Here is an 18,177-nt window from a genome sequence, read left to right as displayed (position 1 = left end):
CTTCCCCCTCCAGTCCTCCAGTCCTTTCAACACCAGCCACCACGGCAGCTTTCTCAATCGTGAAGCTGATCTGAGCACACACACCACCCCCGCCCTGCATTTTTCAGCATTTCCCTATTGTCCAGGGGGCGATGGTCACTGTGCCATGATGGACAGAGTTGAGATGGACTGCAGATGTAGTTTAAATCTTCCAACAGGGTGCCTGTGGCTTGCAGGGTTCCCGGTGCTTGGTCCATACTGACCCCCTCCCTCACTCTGTTGGGGCCTGGACCCTCCCGCCTCCAGCACCAGCTCTGGCCTGCCACATGCACCTTCCAGTCCCTTCTGCCTGGCTGCCCTCTTCTCTCTTCTGCTAATTTTTTTCTGGCCTCAAGACCTTCCTTGACCTCCCAGGCTAAGTCCAATTGCTCTCCTGGGCTCCTGGTCCCAGGTGCAGTTTTTCATTGGTGCACACCCACACACTGGGCTGTCCCTGCCTGCTAGCCAATTCACCTCCCCAGTTGGCCCAGAGACTGGGCAGGCTTCGACCCTTCTGAATCCCCACATGAAGCAGGCACTCAGGCAGCCGCTCCTGGCTGGCTGCTCCTAGAACTGATGGACAGATGGACAAAGTGTAGGTGGACATATGGAGGGCCAGAGACATTCTTAGAGCTGCTGTTGAAAATTCACTGGTAGTTTAAGAGGTTGGACTAGAGGACCTCTAATGCCCCTTCCTACCCAGAGATGCCATTCGCTATCCTCTTTCATTCTGAAGACAACCCCATGGACTCTGGCATTATTAATCAGTGTGTTCCTAGGTCTTGCTGGGCTGAGTGCACGCAGATGTCCCTTTGCTGCAGGACCTGCCTGGGAGCTCATGCTGGGCTTTTGGAGTCTCCCACTCTGTGGGGCTTTGTGTTTCTCCCGTCATCCCTGGGTTGGTCTGGGCTGCTTCAACTGAGGTGGGGAGGGGAAGGGAGGGGCTCTTCAGTCTGAGAACTTCAGATAAGGAGGTAAAATCTGGAACTTTTAATCTTGTTTGGGTTTACAACAAAGGCTGGCTTGGCTGCTAAAGTTCAGTGCTGGTGGGGGGACTAGAGGAGCTCCCGTAGGGAGCAAGGTGGGGCACAAGCTTCAGGTGGGTAGGGTGAGGTGCATGTGGTCTGCTCTTCCCCAGCACCAGACCCTGCCACCTATGGGCTTGGTGCTTCCGGACCCAGGCTTGGCCAGCAGAACAGGAGCTGACACTTCCAGGTGCCTGTGGCAGCCACATGGAGCTGGAAAGAAGCCCTTGCCAGGTTCTGGGGTAGGAAGCACCCTGGGCTTCCTTGGATTATTCCCACCTCCAGGCCTAACAAAGGTATGTACATCTTGGGGAAGGGGCTCTAGCAGAGGGAAACAGGAATCAAACTCCAGGTCCAAAAGCCAGGGCTAGGGACTGTGGAGGCTGAGCAACAGGGGCTGCTTACCCACCTGGTCAGTCTCAGAGTGTTAGGGTCAGGTCAGCCCCTCCCACGAAGCGTGACTGGATGCAGGCTGCCTGGGGCAGTTGGGCTTGGAACCGCCTGATGGCAGCCATGCTAATACCAGGGCACATGGCGACATCTAACATCTGGATCTGCTTGCATGCCTGCCCAATGGAATCCAGCGTTCTGCAGGGAGGTCACTGTGTGGGTGCCTGGCCCAGTGTGGAGCCCCAGCCCAGCCCCTGCACTGTGGTGTCATCGGACACACTCACTGCTCTGTGAGCTGACTGCAGCTGGACAGGTTGAGGTGCTGCAGCCTCGGCCAGGAGCTGGCTGCCTGGGCCCAGCCCTCATCGCTGAGGAGGCCACAGTGACTCAGCGCCAAGTACTCCAGGCTAGGACAGCCTCTGGCCACAGCCACCAAGCCCTTGTCTGTGAGTGCTGGCAACAGGCTCAATGACAAGTGCCTCAGCTGGGGGAATTGGAGCACCTGCAAAGATGAGGAGGTGTCAGGATGGGGTGTTGTATAGTACTGGAGCCCAGGGCCCAGGGGCTCTTCTAGGTTCCCCCACCCACAGCCAAAGGAGAGGCCACAGGCGGCAGAAGCCAATGAGAAACTTTTTCCAAGCAAAAAGTGGGTCAACCCAGGCCCCCGGCTCCAGCCCCAGGCCCCTCAGCCTCCCCACCCCCCCAGCCCCACACCTTTGCCAAGCTGGCGTCAGTCAGCTTGCTGCAGGCTGTGAGGTCCAACTCCTGCAGGGCCCGCAGCATGAGAAGGGAGGGGCCCCGAGGCTGGGGAGAAGGGGCTGCCTTGGGGCCCAAGGCCTGATGCTCCAGCTCTGGGTGTGGCTGTGGGAAGAGGCGTCCACTTCTCAGGTTCCTCCCTCCTGAGTTTGGCCCTCCAGTGTTCCGAGAAAGAGACTTAGGAGGGGCAGGACAGCAGGTGAACCCAGGGACCACCCCACCCTTCATGACCTTGAGGGTTCCACACCTGGGATCCCTGTGCTGGCTCCTCACTTGGTTCCCCCAGTCCCAGAAGCCCCCAGTCACAGAGCTCCTTGCACCAGGCCAGGCGCAGGACTGAGAGGGGAGTGAGGTAGGTGCAGATGGCCTGCAGGGTCCGGTTGGTGAGGGCCACACAAGAGGATAAGTCTAGCACCCTGAGACTTGGGCCCAGCACTCGGATCAGGGAGAACACTGAGGTGTCCTAGGAGGAAAGTGAAGGGAGAGAGCAATGGAGAGGTGGCTTGTGCTTGTGTCACTAGGGAGGTTCTGTGTCACACCTGGCTTGGCGAGGGTCACTAGGGAGGTTCTGCCCAAGGTTCTGGCCCCACAGGCAATAGGGAGGTCCCCGGAGGGAAGCAACAATGTCCCTGTGCTGTGAAAAAGCAGAGAGGACAGAGTGGGCCCTGGCGAGTAGGACGCCAGGGAGAGTTTGCTGGGAGACAAAGGCCTGGGTTGGCCGGGGCAGGAAAGATGCGGGTGGAAATTTCTAAGGTATCTGCCCAGATTGTGTCCCCAGTTCCCACTGAAAGGGTGGGCTGAAGCTGCCCTCTGCCCACAGCTTGCTGGACTAGAGGTAGCCATCTGGCCCAACAGACACAATCAGAACGCTTCCTTTGGCTTTGACATGAACTGTGGGGTCGTGGTGGGCGAAGGGCTGCCACCTGGCAGAAGCAGTCGTGGCTAGGGGAGCAGAGCTAAGGGCTGAGGACAGGACTGGTGTGTAGAGAGATGGAGACAAGAGGGTGAGGCTCCAGAGAGGTTAGCTGAGAGACACGAAGAGGGACAAGGAAGAGGGGGGGAAGGCCCAGGAAGAGAGGTGCTTGTGGGGAAAAGGTCACAGTGGTCTTCAGGTTGGGAATCCCCTGGTCTCACTGGAAGACTAGAGGAAAACCCACTGAGGGAGACCGACACTGCCAAGGCAGGGGTGCCACCCAGAGGCACAGCGTGGAGCCCTATCAGAATAAACGGCTTCAGCCCAAAAGTGACCCTGCTACTCCCACATCACATTAGTTCCTTCAGGCCCTGCCTGAGAGACCTCTTCTGGGTAACCTCAGTGTCCCTTCCCCATAGGGCTCTGTTCTGTCACCTCCTTTCACCAGGCTTCCTTGCCTCTGGAACACCTGCCCACAGCACCCTCTGCAGCCTGTAGTAGTCCCCTCCTGGGCTGGGCCACCCTGGCCTCTTGGACCTCCCCTCGCCTGAGCCCACAGTGGGGAGCTGCCAAGAGTGCTGGGGACCATGCTGTCTTGGTCTAGGCTCCTTCCCTGTCCCAGACCGGTTCCCAAGTTCAGTTCTAACTATTATTCCTTGGATACAAACACCAGGCAGCTCCCCCAGCTTCCAGCCCTGGTGAGGAAGGAAGGGGATGGTAGGCTCACCTTGAGTGAGGAGCAGTAGGCCAGGCTGAGGGAGGCCAGTGGGGGTGGAGTTCCTCGCACCGAGCCCAAGGCCTGGGCCAATTCCCGCCCGCTCACCAGGCAGCATTCAGCCATGTCGAGGCTCTGCAGCTCGTGCAGGCCCCCCAGGGCTGTACATCCCGCATCTGTCAGCCGCTGCAGCTTCCTCAGCCTCAGGCGCTGCAGGCGCCGCAGACCCCGGCTCACAGCCAAGAGTGCCCCGTCCGCCAGTTCCGAGCAGCCGCTGAGGTCCAGGGAGGTAAGGCCCGGCTGTAGGCGGCAAAGGGCGGCCACGGCCTCTGTGGAGAGGTCCCTGCAGCTATGCAGGCTCAGCTCCTGAAGTTGTAGCCCGGCCACCTGGCCCAGGGCCTGCAGGGCCCCGGGTGGCAAGCCAGTGCCACTCAGGTCCAGGGCATGCAGCCTATTAGCCCGCTCCTTCAAGAATCGAAGCAGGTTGCGGAAGGAGAGTTGGGAAGCCGAGGAATCCTGGGGGCCAATGGAACCCCGGGCTGGGCCTGCCTCAAAGGTGAGGTGACAATAGGCCAAGGAGAGGCGCTCCAGGCTGGGAGCACAACAGCTGAGCCGATTGAAGCTGAGATCCACTAGGTCTCGCAGGCCGGCCAGGCTGAGCTCACGGAGATCGCTCAGTGCCTGCCGGACCCGCTGTGCCATTTCAGGCTGAGCTAGCAGCATGCCTGATGCAAAGAGGCTGTTGCAGCCACTGAGGTCAAGGCTACGCAGGCCTGGGCAGCTCAGGATCAGGGCCACAAAGGAGGCCTCTGTGGGGCTGCCCCCACTGAGGCACAAGCTCTGCAGGTGTGGGCCCAGGTGGTGGGCAACAGACTGCAGCACCTGTTGTGAAGCTGGCGAGCCATCCAGGTTGGTCAGGCTGATACAGGAAACGCCCCTGAGGCCCAGGTTCTCGATGGCTGGGAGGGAGGCCGAGGACACGGGGATGTTGTACCGCACATTCGTCTAAAGGGCAGTAGTAGGCCTGGGTTAGCCCTCTGGTCTCAGAGGGTGATGGGTGTCAGATCTGGTGGCAAGTTGCTGATTAGAGATTGAGGGCAGGTCAGGGAAGGGCCCTCTACAGGGCGACCCCTGTATATGTGATATCATCTGTGGTTGAAGAGATACTGGTGGAAACTGGGAGCTGGGAAGACAAGTCACACTGGGGCTCAAGGGGATGGATAACTTAAGAGGAGGGCAGGACAATTAGTGATGAATGGGTCTGGATGCCTATGGAGTCCCATGGGGAGCTGGTGTGCTGGGTACAGGAGTGTTGGGAGAGGGCTGGAGGAGACCCAGCAAAGCCTCCAGGAAGCAGGACAAATTATGCTGGACCCCAACCTTTGGGACTTTCAGAAGGTGGCCCTGAAACCCATGGACTCAGCCCTTGGCCTGAGCTAAGCAACCAGCCTCCCCTACTTTCTCGAAAGCACATAAACAGCCCTCAGAACAGGATGAAGTAAGGTAGGTGTCACTCACCACAACCCTCTGTGGCCCAGATGCCAGAGGTCTGGGGCAGGCAGAGGCCAAGGTCCCCTTGGTGTCTCAGTCACATGAATGCTTGCAAAAATGGGTTTCATGTGTAAGTGAAAATATGTGCATGCATACAAGTGTGTGTGCACATGCTAACACCGGTGAGCTCCACAGGCTCCGGAGTTTAGGATGTGCTTGGGACCCCTGAGGCTCATTTCTGGAGGGTCCATCTCATCCAGGTAAGGAAGGAGAAACCTCCATTTCTGGGGGCAGAAACTAAGAGAATGAATATCAGAGAAGCCAAGCTGGCCTTGCTGTAGATGAATGGGGGGGGGGGAGGCGAGAGAGGAGAGAACAGGGTTGTGGCAGGGGTGGAGGGTGGGGGGCAGCTCAGGGCTGTCATTGTGGGAGTAGGCTGGCTTGTGCAGGAGTTTAGGGATGCCCCAGCTAAGGAGATTTTTCACAAAGCTTTCCCTGACCTTGTGCCAGAGGGAGCCAAAGAGCAGTTGGTACAGGTCTTTGCGGAACAGGTCTGTGGCGGAAGGGAGAGGAGGGTTCTAAAGCCCTAGGGCTGTTTCTCTACCTGAGGGTGCCCAGGTTGCAGGAAGTGGTACCAAGCCAGGCTCTCATTTCAGCCCATCAACATGATCCTGATGCAGGAGAGCGAGCTCCCTGAAAAACCCGCCCTGGCAGCAATGGTAAGAACAGGCTTCTGCTCCCTGCTCTACCCCACAGAACGGCTTCAGAGGGATGCAGAAAGGTAGAGACACAGAATAGGCACTCCTGCAAGACGATTAACAACAGGATCCTCCCAGAAAGAGGCACACGGAACTCATTGCTGGGTGTGGAGAAACCAGCCTGGCCTGCGCCAGAAGCAAGCAGCAACCTAGGGCCCCCATCACTGTCATCATGGGAAGGAGCGCATGGTAAGTGATGGGGACCAGCTCCTGGACGCTTCCACAGGAACCGGGAGTCAAACCAAACTCCCTTCCTGCACCCTACTCCCTGCGTGGTCATTAGGGTGAGAGCAGCAGGCCCCCAAATCCCCTCATGGACACAGGGACACAGTGGGGTAGGGGGACTCCCAAGGACCTGGGACCCCCTTTTGGAGTTAAGAAGAGGGGGGAAGATCCCAGTGTGAGAGTGGGGAGGGCGATGGAAAGATCAGGGGGAAGAGGTTTTAGAAAGGAACGGTAAAGCTGGCCTCCAGCTGTGTCTGAGCCCTGTGCGCCGGATGCCGCATGGAGTGAACGTGGCTGGGGGAGTGCAGAGCCTGCTGGTTGCCAGGGCAGCACCCCGCCCCCTCAGTCACCCGCTAAACCGAAGGCCCCCTCTGCCTTCAGTCTTTCTTCTTTCTCTTCCTTCCCCAGCCTGGAGCGGCAGGGCTGTTCCTCCTCTCCTGCTGCCTCCCTAGGAACAAGGTAGACAAACAGCTGAGGGAGGGCACTGGCAGTCAGCCCAGGGTCCAAGTCCAGGGCTGGTTGGTAGCAGCAAAAGCCACTGGACAAAGGGACAGGGCCTGGCCTGAAGGCCTTCCAGCTCACCCACCTCCCTGCTCTCCACCATTTTTCTTGGTGGGGAGGGGCAGCCTGTAAGTCACCACCCAAGTGGCCTCGCCTGGACTCAAAGTGCAGGAGCCCAGGAACAGCCTCTAGGGATGCGCGTCTTCTGTCGCAGGCAGAGCAGCAGGCCCTTGCCTTTGACCCTGGTATAGCAACTCCCCCCCCCCCCCCCCCACCAGGCCCTCGGAAGATGCTTCTGGAGGCTCAAGGAAGGGAACCTACTCCAGTTTTAGCAGCCCTGTCCACAGAGGGGCCAGCTAGCCTCTGGTCTCCTCCCTTCCCAATGCTGGTATCTTTTTTTTTTTTAAAGGATTTTTAAAGGTTTTTTTATTTATTTATCTTTAGAGGGGAAGGGAAGGAGAGAGGGAGAGAAATATCAATGTATGGTTGCCTCTTGAGCATCCCCTGCTGGGAACTGGCCTGCAACCCAGGCATGTGTCCTGACTGGGAATCGAACTGCGATCCTCTGGTTCACAGGCCCATGCTCAATCCACTGAGCTACACCAGCCAGGGCCCAATGCTGGTATCGTAAGAGTAAATGCAGTCATTTGGGAAATGCCCTGTACCTGCTCAAAGTGACATGTCCTTTGTCATAGGGGCCAGCATTTCATTGTACCTACTGAAGCTGGAGCTGAGGCTGCAGGCCTGGGTGCAGGCTTGGAGAGCCATCTGCTAGAGAAATGGTCCCCTGTCTGCTGGCACAAGGAATCCAGAGCTCACATACCTGTTCTGGAGAAGGCCTCTGAGAAAACAGGCCCTGGGGCTTTGGTCTGGAGAGAGAAGTCAGACCTCCAGGTCTTTATAAACACCTCAGGCAATAGGAGGCAGAGGAGGGCAGAAGCTGAGGTTTCCTGATTCACCCCAGTGACTAACTCAGCAGCTGGCAACCAGCCCCCACCCCTCAGAAACAGGCAGAGCCTGGGTGTATGTGGGGGTGCTGCCTTTGTCTACCTTCTTGTTTGGGAAAAATTGGGATTAAGTGAGGCAGGTCAGGGAAAATAAGTCACCAAGTCCAGTATCCTGGCCTGGCCTGGTGAGCCAGAATCTTCCATAGCTCCTGCTAACTGGGGCTCTACCTGCTTATCACCCTGCACACACTGGGGCCCTGGAAGCTGGTTCCTGCCTGTAGGTTCTGCAGACTGCTCTCTAGGACGTGGTGGTGGTATCGGCAGGGCCCTAGATGCCCTGGTACCTGGGGCCTGGCCTCCCAGTGCGGTCAGCCCAGCGGGGGCTGGGTTTTGCAGAAGCACCAAACTGGTCTCTGTTGATGTTCTGTCTGGAGCTGCCCCAGTTCTACTCTGAGATCCCAAATTTGACCCATCTCTTCTTCACCTCACTCCCTTAACTCTTACTGCAGTGTCACCTACAGCCCAGGGCCTGACTGCCCACTTTGCTGCTTCTGCCCTCTCCTTCTTTTCTGGACTCCAAGAGGTGCCTCCCCTGATTACATCTCCTCATGGTCCTCGTGGCCCCAGCCAGCACGCTGGTGTGCCCATTCTCTTTGCCAGCTGCCTCCTCTGGGTGTGTGCTGTGGATACAGAATTCTGTAGGAGTTCTGGGGAATTCTGTGCAGGGGAAGCCATGGTCTCCCCTCTGGCTTGCACCGTCAGCAATGGCCACTCCTGGCTCCCCACCCCTAGCTCTCATTCCCCTTGAGAATTCTCTCCAGGCCCCCTATCCTCCAGCCACGGAGCCTAATCTGAGGCACCCTCCCTCACTCCAGCCTGCTCAGAGGTGACCTGCTGTTTCCAAAAGAAACTAAAGTCATCAGTGGCAAGGCCTTCTCCCTGTCACATTCACCAGCTTACTCCCAGCAGAACCGCTCTGACCTCCTTCCCTCTCTCGCTCTTTAATTCAAGGCAACTCCCTTCCTGGTCTACTGAGGCTGTCCCCCGCCTTCCCCAGAGTCCACGGATGCCCCAGAGTCTTAAACAAGGAAAAAACCTCCCTTGATCCTGCACCCCCTTCTCACCTCTCCTTTCTCCCCTGCCCTCCACAGCCATGCTTCTTGGAAGCAGGTGGGCACACCCACACCCACCATAGCCACCCATATATGCCCCTCCCCCCGACTGCCACCACAGAGCCACTCATTCCTGGCAACAGCCACCCTCCAGGAGGGCCATCAACATCTGCCATGCCCCCTGAATAGATGGCCAGTCTCCCCCTGAAGCTGTCTCCCACTGGGGCTTCTGAGACTCTGCCCTCTTGGCTTCCCTCCTACCTTCCAGTTTCCTCCCCATCAGCTTCTTTTGGGGTCACCAAAAAAGAGAAAGACCCAGTCTGTAGACAAGCGGGTTCCCCGAGGTTTTTTCCACTCTCCCCCTCTCCTTTCCTTCCCCCGCCACCGGTTCCCCACCCTGGCAGACTGCACTTCATCCCATCACAGCCACTTTAGGGTCCGAGTCCTTTTCTAGGACAGCAGACCCTGCGAGCCAATACACGGAGGTGCAGACCCAAATTCACTGTATCATCCCCAGCTCTGCCCTTCTCCTAGACCCTCGGCGCCCTCCACATGTTACCCTCGAGCTGGAAGTCTGGGCACCATCCTAGACTCCTCCCTCACATCCAAAGCCCAAAGTCCCTTCCATCCCATCTCCTTAATACATTGCAATATGACCCTCTGCTTGCACCTCACTGCTCCTGCCTTCTTGTCTGTCAAAAATATATTACAGCAGCTTCCTGCTAGAGATCAGGGTCCTGGCCTCCGGTTTCTCTGGCTCCATCTGTCCTTGATGTTGTCACCAGAGTGAGCATCACCAAAGGCAAATCGACCCTCGTCGACCCTCTGACGGTTCTTCACTTCACAGGACAGAGGCTGGCTGACACGGGAGCCCTCCCTGCCTGCTCCCCAGCCTCAGCCTCCCCACCCCCAGCTCTGGGAACGCCAGCTTCTGACCATTGTCTCCTGCTGCCAGGCCTCTGCTCAGCTGCTTTTTCTGCTTGGGGGTGTATGTGGGGGCAGTGTCCTACCCCTCACCTATTCCTATTTGTCTATTTAGCACATTTTAATTCTTCTTTCAGACTCAGCCCGAGCACTCCCTACTCCATGAAGTCTTTTCTGAATCTTTCTTCTGCACCCCTGCTGTGCCTCACGAGACTGAGGGCAGCACCCCAGCCTCTCGTTTTGACTCTCCTGTCTCCCTGTGACTCCCAGCCCGAGCACTGCGCCCTCCCCGGTCCCACACCCCTGGGGCCCCGCACAGTGCTAGGCACGGACAGGCAGCATGGACTCCGAGTGACTGAGGCCCTTCCATGCATCTCTGGTAACTCTCAACTGTCCCTCTGCCCCGTGACTATTCTAAACCTCTCTGCCGGAGTCCCGGTTCTCCTCTTCTTAACTCCCTTAACACAATTTGCCTTCCAAATTCACTAAGCAAGGAGGCCACTAGCCTCTGAGGAACATCCTCAGCAAATGGTCCCACATTGCTTCCCCCACCCCTCCAATCCTGAGGAGCGGTGACATTCTCTCCACCTCACCAAAGACTCAGCCTTGCACGCTGAAGCCTGCCTCCTCCACCACCTCAGGTGGCGCCCACCATTCCTGGCCCCTCTCCTCCCGGCATGCACCCCTCCTCTAGTGCTTCCCTTCAGCACAGAAACACATCGAGCTTTCTCCCAACTGAACTCCTTCTGTTAGGCCCCCCTCAACCTCTCATCACTGCCTATTTACTCCCTTCTTTTGTGGGGAAATTTCTTGCAAGTGAGGTCACTCTCTCTACACTTCCTTTCTCTCACACACCCCTCAATCCGTCTGTTTATTTTCCCCAGACGCCACATGTTGCCAAAGCTGTGGGTAACCTTCCTGGGTGGCAATCATTATGGATACGATCTGTTCTTGATTTCCAGGCTCCTCATGGGATTTACCAGTTAATCCTCCACTTTGCGTCCTCTCTGCCTTTGACTTCTGGACCCTCCTCTTGCTGGGATCTCCTGGGCCCCTCCCTCGGCTCCTGCTCCCTCCAATGCCCTGGCACTAGTGTCCTCCCCTTGGGCTTTCACTCTCTGTGATCTGCTGTTTCTGGGGCTCCTCATGCTTCCCCTGGGGGCATTTACTTACGTCCATGTTCAACTGCCACGCATTTTTAAATGATACCCAAAAGGGTATTTATTACCCAGACCCTTCTCTGGGGTCCCTTCCCCAGAAATCCAACTACCAGCTAGATTTTACCATTTAGATGTCTCACACTTCAAGTTTTAAATAAAAGTGCAAATCAAATTCCTTTAGAGAGAAAGCTCCGGGACACCGGCTAGATAACCCAACCACAGACCCTGTACCTTCAACATGTGCCAGAGGAGGAGTCTAACCCAGCGGAGGAGGGGACGGGAAGAGTGCACACAAATGGTGTTTGGGCTAATTGAAAACTAATAGGTTTAGCTTCTTTCTATCTCATAGCAGAAATCAAAATAATTTCACCAATACAATATAAAGATTCACACTGTAAAAACAGAAGGAACAATTTTTTTGCTGTGAGCCTAAAACTGCTCTACAAAAATAAAGTCGAATAAAAAAAAAGAAGAAGAAAAACACGAGGGTGTATTTATCAAATCTCTGAAGCAGCCAGGGATCTCTAACTTTAAAAAGCAATGGAAGAAATAAGAAAGGAAGGGATGTACAAAACCAACACCATACAGATTTAACCTCTATCTCATAAGTAAACACATCTACAAATCAAGTGAAAAGGCAAACATACTAGGACTATATTTCAATAAATATGTAAAAGATGAATCTCTTTAATGTATAAAAATTTCATACAAATAGATAAGAAAAATACTAAGACCCCAATAGTTAAATGGATAAAGAATATGAACAAACAAAAGAGGGAAATATAAACGGTCAGGCAATGAGAACACTGTTTGCACTCAGTAATAATCAAATAAGTGAAAAATAAAACAGTTACCACTGCTTGCCCTTCACACTAGGACAGATGTCTGCATTCACCTCCTAGCTGGGCTGTCTCCCACGCCGACTCACCCTCTGCAGCCCACTCTGCACTGCAGATTTCTAAGATACAAATCACTCCATGTCACTCCCCAGCCTTAACATTCCTTTAAAGGCTTCTGGATGGGAACCAGGGAAAGCCCTAGCAGTGCCCCCTGGCACATGCACCCGCTTGTCGTCTGACCTGTCCAGTTGCACCTCTTGCCACTTCTCTCACATACATCTAGGTCCCAGTCATAGGGAACTTGTGTGGTCATTTCCAGAACTATCTCACACCCTGGTGCCTTCACCTGTGCTACCAGTCCTGGAGGGCCAACCTTCGTCCTCATCCTCTTCCTCCAGGAAGCCCTCCCTGATGCTGCTGGTCTCCTTTGGCTGTCCTTCCTCATGTCCCCAGTTATACCCTTCCAGTGCCACAGTCCCAAGCACACGATATTACCATCCCTTGTCTTTCTCCTCCACAGGACTCTGGGCTCCTCAGGGGGAGGGACTGTACCTCAATAGCCTCAGCATGGTACCCAGAGTCATGTACGAATGTAATGTATGTACGAGTACGTATGATGACTGAATGGGTGGATGATGTATGAGCACAGCCATGAGCAAGCTGATGTGAGACAACTGAGAATGGGCCAGGTGAGGGTGGGCACCTTACCTCCCGAAGGGCATTCTGGGCTGCACAGTACCAAGCCCGACTCACGAGGGAGGCCTCTTTCTGATCTGACAGAGGCAGGAAGCTCAGAATATATGTGAGTATCTGAGGGAAAAAGACAGGGCATTGGGGGCTGTTAGAGCTGGGGGCCTTTGGAACTTTCTCTGGCTGATAGCACACTAGGCTGGAGGGGACTCCAGCACTGGTTTCTAGTGCATCTTAAGCTTCAGTCTTCATGTCCCCTCTTCACCTCCCAAGTATCTTTACTGTGAACAAACCCTTCCTGAGCTCTGTCTGGATGCAGGCTTGTACAGACTGATAAAAACCAAGCTTCCTGCTCCATTTGCTAAAAAGATCCTGGGCACTGAGACCAGATAAACCTAATTTAAATCCTTACTCTATCAACTGACCTCTCTGAGCCTGTTTTCCTTATCTGTAAAATGGCAACTGTACTGAGACTGAAGTGGGTTATTCTGGGAATTAAATAACAGTGACATGTCTTATGTAGGATCTAGAACCCAGCGAGTCAGGTGCCCCTTCCTGATTTTCAGGGAGCTACACTCCTTTCTCCTGCCCTCATTGGCCAGGATCTTGGAAACCACACTTTTTCCATCTTCTCCACTGCCAACCTGCCTTTTCAGCTGGTGAGGTATGATCCTAGCGAGACCCAGCTCGGCAGGCTCAGGCCCTCACTCCGCTGATGTTCTATGAGACTGGGGGGATGAGGTTGGAGGCCCTATTATAGGAAACTGGGAAAGGAGTCATTTGTGAGGCCAGGAACGACCTAATATCAACTCTTCTTCTGAAATCTTCCTTCCTTGACTCTTGTGACACTGTGTTTTCTAGGGCTCCACTCACTACTCTACTTGCCATTTCTGGATTCTTCTGCTTCCCAGGGCTTCGACCTGGGTCTTTCAATCTGTTTCCTTTCTAGGATAATAAATTCATTTGCATGGCTTCAACAGTTACCACTATAGGAATAACCAACAATTCATTATCTGTATATTGTCCTATACATGTGCTAGTCCAGTGTTGCCAGCTGTCCACAGAAGCCTTCATCCAAATATTTTACCATCACCTTCATCCCATCCAGAATTCATATTCTGCCCTCAGTCCAAAGCAGCACCCCCCAGCTTTCCAGCACCCGAGCTTCAATGCCAGCAGCGCATCTCATCTGAAGATTCTGATAATACTTTGTGCTCATCTGCTCGCCTGTGCCTTGCTCTCAGATACAGGTGTAAAACATGGGCTTTCGGCCAGGTTAACTTAGCTTCATTCAAATCCCAGCTTTACTACTTTCTAGCTATGTAACTTGTGTGACCTCAGGCAAGGTACTTGACCTCTTTGGGCCTCAGTTTCCACACCTACAAAATGGGGATATTAGATAATCTGGGTCATAGTCTTATGGGGATTAAATTATATATAATTCACTCTGGCTGGTGTGGCTCAGTGGATTGAGTGCCAGGCCGAGAACTGAAAGGTCACTGGTTCAAATCCTGTTTTAACAAGAAAAGTTATATGTAATTATATGTCTATACTTTATATATATAAACTTCATATGATGTGCTTGACACCTACTAGGCGGTCCATAAATGGCCGTTGGATTGCTGTTACTAACACTCTACTTTTGAAACTTTACTTTATAGCCAGATTTTCATCATTTAAACCTGGATTCCCTTCACTATTTTCCAGCTGACCTTCCTGCCTCCATGCTCACCCTTGCTAATCCTCCTGCACACTGCAGCAAGGTTAACGCTCCTAAAACACACCTTTCAGTCTCCACACACCCCTGATGAAAACCTTCAGGGATTCCCAATACCCTAAGGACAAAATCTCCACTCTTGAGCCAGCCCTGCCAGGCCTCCATGCCACCTGGACCCCTGATCCCAGAGCTTCCCCAATCCAGTCTGTCCTCTGTCCTACAAACACAGCCTGTCTATTTTCTTTGCCCGTATGGGCCTCTTTCCTGGAATGCCCTTCCTTAAGCTTCATCTCATCAGCCCATTCTGATCTCCTCTTCTCTCATCCCTAGCACACAGAGGGTGCTCAGCCAATACTTAATGGATTGAATTAAGGATGGACAGTCCTTTACCTCTATTTTCACTGCAGGTTTGCTCAGGGGAGATAAAGCAGATCAATTATTGAGGGAATGACTGGGGAGAATAGCCTTCTGGGTGAGGAAGGCTAGACATGGGGAAGAGAACACTGATGAGGACTGGGAATGACCGAGTCCCCAACTCCAGGGGGAGGAGGGAAGCCCATCTAAGCTGAGATAAGGTAGCGCACATCCTATCTTCTGGGGCTCAATAGCCAACCCAAGGATCAAAGGTGGAGGGCACAAAAACCATCCTCACTCAGGGGATTCTTTGAGCTAAGAAGGGGAGTAGCCTTTCTAGAGGGACCAGAGGAGACAGTGATAAAGATGGAGTGCCATCCCATGAACCCCATCCCAAGGAGTTACTAGAGATATGATTGGCCATTCCTGGGGTCTTTGGGGATGAAGTAGCTAACCTCTCGGGCCAAGGGGGTTCAACAGGGTGGGAGCAGTCCTATTTTTACTAAGGGGAAGGAGAGCCTTTCCCAGGTTGATGGAGAAAGGATGCCCTGTCCCCTGTGGGCAGCAGGAAGGGGTGGCCAACTCTCAGAGAACAAAGTATGGAGCGGCCATCCCAAGAGTCCAGTGGGGACAAAATCTGTTATCCTCTCTGAACAATGGCAGCAGAGAGGTCTTGCTTCAGGCTAAGAAGGAGCAAACATCCCTAGGGGCCATCACTGGGGCCATCCCTAGGTAGGCGGGCCATCACTGCGGGGTTGGGGAGGGAATGGGGAGCGGGCCTGTCCTTGGTGACAGAACTCTGTGAACATCTCCGGGGTTGATGGGAGGGGCAGTCTGTCTCCCACCACCAGAGGTAAGAGACAGCCATCTCTCGGGGTGGAGGGAATGGAACGATCATCCCAAGGGGCCAATGGGGATAAGATCGGTTACCCTTCGGGGACGATGGGATGGAACAGACATCTAGAACTGAGGGGGAGGGGAGGCCGTCTCAAGAGAAAGTGGGTAGGCAGAGGCCCTATCTTCTCTGAGGTAACAAAACTGCCATCTCCTGAGCCCGATGGGGAAGAAAAGGATGCCCCTCAACTAAGGGGACGGAGTGGCCCAAAGGTGGAGCCGTTACCCATAGCTTGCAGGTCCTATGATCTTCCGGAACGGTCGTTTCCGCCAGACAGGCGGGACCCGGCGAGCAGCCTGACAGCCCCTCCCCACAGCCCGGGACCCCGAGGGCGGGGCCTGTCCCGAGCTAGGCCTAAGGGAGGCCTCTTCTCACCTCCAGGGGCAGCGACTCCGCCATAGCATCCCTGCCGCCTCCGCCCCCGCGCAAGGCATCTGGGAAGTGTAGTCTCATCGACTCTGGGGGCGGGACTATGGAAGGAAGTGGACCACTCACTTCCGTCTCAGTAGTGACGATTTGGGTCTGCACCGGAAGTGTCTGTGCTGCCGATGTGGTACCTAGTGACTGCGGTTTCGTTCTCTCTCCCTTATCTCCCCGGCTGGGTATTTGCGTCGCACCATGGCGGTAAGGAGGACGGATAGGGTGGGGTCCTCATCGGCAAAGCTCTCCCAGGGCTGGGAGACTGAAAACGGAGGAAGGATATCAAGAGAAGTGGGTCGGCCAGAGGGAGGCGCCATTCAGTGACCTGACAGTAATGGAGCGAAGTGGGAGGAAGGGGCGGGGGTGCTTCGGTATAACAGTATTAGAGTGGGCCAGAGATCTGAGGGGCCTGAAGGGTGTGGGCGTCAGCCGAGATCTGGTCTACTCCAGCGGAGGCCATAGAGGGGCACTGTTCAGCGCTACTGAGGAGTTCCCCTTGATCGTAAGCCCATAGCTGGACCTTACCAGGGAAACCCTGCTATATCAGCCTAGTGTTGGATTTGAGGGTGTGCAGGAGGCGAGCATCGCTAGGGCTGTTGGAAAGATGCTTTCAGCCTTAACCAGGATTGACTGGAGGAGGGGTGGGCATCCCAAGGATTGTGTTAGGTTTGAGCACTGGCCGAGGTGCAACTGGAACTCTGTAGCTAACCAGGCTGGTGGAGAGAATGAGGAGGACCCTGCTGAGGAGGACTGTAACAAGCATCTCATTATCCTTCTGCAGCCCAAGGGCAAAGTGGGGACCAGAGGGAAGAAGCAGATATTTGAAGAGAACAAAGAGACCCTGAAATTCTACCTGCGGATCATACTGGGGGCCAATGTAAGTACCTGGCTCCTTGTTGCTGTGCTTACCCAAGGTCCCACAATCCTCTGCTCTGGCGGGGCTGCAGCGGTGGTGGTGTATGTGAGCGTCAAGACTCCAGAAAAAAACTCTCTAACTAAAAAAAAGAGAATAGATCCTGTACAGAGAAAATATTGAGTAGTCAAAACAAAATGAGGATGGAATTGAGAGCCCTTATGACCCCAAATGTGGAGGCTTCTTTCCTAGGCTGATGTGTCCAGAGAGCAGACGGTGTACTCAGGGGAGTACTTGGGGGGTAGACCTCTGCTTCCCCAACCCTGTAAGAAACTACCTGTCTCCTTAAATAGCCTGGTCTCTTGGTCAGAGTCAAGGGGGGGTTCATGGTTAAGAGTAGCTTTGGATCCTAGCCGGATTCTATGTTTATTTGTAGGCCATTTACTGTCTTGTGACCTTGGTCTTCTTCTACTCATCTGCCTCATTTTGGGCCTGGGTAAGTGTTCCCTATTCTGGGAAGTGGGTGAACATATAGGGTCGGTGGCTGGCCTTTGACACCCCCATTCTTGTCTGTAGATGGCCCTGGGCTTTAGTCTGGCAGTATATGGGGCCAGCTACCACTCTATGAGCTCAATGGCACGGGCGGCCTTCTCTGAGGATGGGGCCCTGATGGATGGTGGAATGGACCTCAACATGGAACAGGGCATGGCAGAGTGAGTGTCCCCCGCTGCCAGCCCAGGTGAGCGGCCCCAGGGCTGTGGTGCTGGGGCCCAGATAGCCCAAGACCCACAGCTGCCTTCAACTTAAAGAGGGTGGGAGCTGAATGGGGGCCCATCAACTATTTTTGGCCTTTGAAGTCTCCCTTCTATCCACAGGCACCTTAAGGATGTGATCCTGTTGACAGCCATTGTGCAGGTGCTTAGCTGCTTTTCTCTCTACATCTGGTCCTTCTGGCTTCTGGTATGTGGCTTGTTGGGCTCCCAAGGAGGGGCTGGGGCATCTAACCCTTCTCTTCCTTCATTTCCTGACCCTGGCTTCAAGTTACCTTTTCTCTCCTAGGCTCCAGGCCGGGCCCTTTACCTCCTGTGGGTGAATGTGCTGGGCCCTTGGTTCACGGCAGATAGTGGTGCCCCGGCGCCAGAGCACAACGAGAAAAGGCAGCGCCGACAGGAACGGCGGCAGATGAAACGATTATAGCCATTGAACAATTATAATGTTGTGAACACAGGCTGCTGGGCCCTGGGGGGCTCTATCAGGCTGCATGGCCTCATGCCAGGAATAATGAGGGCCTAGTCCAGGGGCCAAAAGCAGTCTAAGGCATGGGATTGTTGAATAAAATGCTCAGAATGGGACTAATGGTTGTATGGGTGATGATGAGGCAGGAGCTTATCATGCTTGTGGTATTTCCCTTTGGCTATAGAATCAATGTGGTCTGTCCCTTAAAAGAAGATAAAGGCATTTGGATTGTCTAAGA

At 54.5% G+C, this 18,177-nt stretch overlaps 2 protein-coding genes across 7 annotated transcripts; one reads left to right on the top strand and one right to left on the bottom strand.

Moving 5' to 3' along the window:
- Positions 1 to 1,123: 1,123 nt before the first annotated feature.
- LOC119061924 (Leucine-rich repeat-containing protein 29) lies at positions 1,124 to 15,863 on the bottom strand. Of its 6 annotated transcripts, XM_037162702.2 has the most exons (8): positions 15,806 to 15,863; positions 12,483 to 12,584; positions 3,830 to 4,822; positions 2,437 to 2,652; positions 2,148 to 2,294; positions 1,718 to 1,935; positions 1,453 to 1,631; positions 1,124 to 1,256 (listed from the first exon to the last, which is right to left on the bottom strand). In XM_037162702.2, the coding sequence occupies exons 1-7, from the start codon at positions 15,827 to 15,829 to the stop codon at positions 1,463 to 1,465; spliced, it is 1,869 nt and encodes a 622-aa protein (XP_037018597.2). In that variant the 5' UTR covers positions 15,830 to 15,863; the 3' UTR covers positions 1,124 to 1,256; positions 1,453 to 1,462. The 6 variants fall into 6 exon arrangements, with proteins under 6 accessions (XP_037018597.2, XP_037018596.2, XP_053522717.1 ...); XM_037162701.2 differs by having other exon boundaries at positions 1,124 to 1,631; XM_053666742.1 differs by lacking the exon at positions 15,806 to 15,863 and adding an exon at positions 15,656 to 15,773 and having other exon boundaries at positions 1,124 to 1,631.
- Positions 15,864 to 15,950: 87 nt separating this feature from the next.
- TMEM208 (transmembrane protein 208) lies at positions 15,951 to 18,168 on the top strand. Its single transcript, XM_037162661.2, has 6 exons — positions 15,951 to 16,054; positions 16,632 to 16,727; positions 17,140 to 17,199; positions 17,280 to 17,416; positions 17,579 to 17,663; positions 17,763 to 18,168. Exons 1-6 carry the CDS (start codon positions 16,049 to 16,051, stop codon positions 17,898 to 17,900), a joined length of 522 nt encoding a protein of 173 aa, XP_037018556.1. The 5' UTR covers positions 15,951 to 16,048; the 3' UTR covers positions 17,901 to 18,168.
- Positions 18,169 to 18,177: the final 9 nt, after the last annotated feature.

This window comes from Artibeus jamaicensis, unplaced genomic scaffold (assembly GCF_021234435.1).
Source record: "Artibeus jamaicensis isolate MK-2021 breed Jamaican fruit bat unplaced genomic scaffold, CSHL_Jam_final contig_464, whole genome shotgun sequence".
NCBI classification, from domain to species: domain Eukaryota; kingdom Metazoa; phylum Chordata; class Mammalia; order Chiroptera; family Phyllostomidae; genus Artibeus; species Artibeus jamaicensis.
The sequence above is the reverse complement of the archived record's forward strand: the minus strand, read 5'-3'. Positions and strand labels throughout refer to the sequence as shown.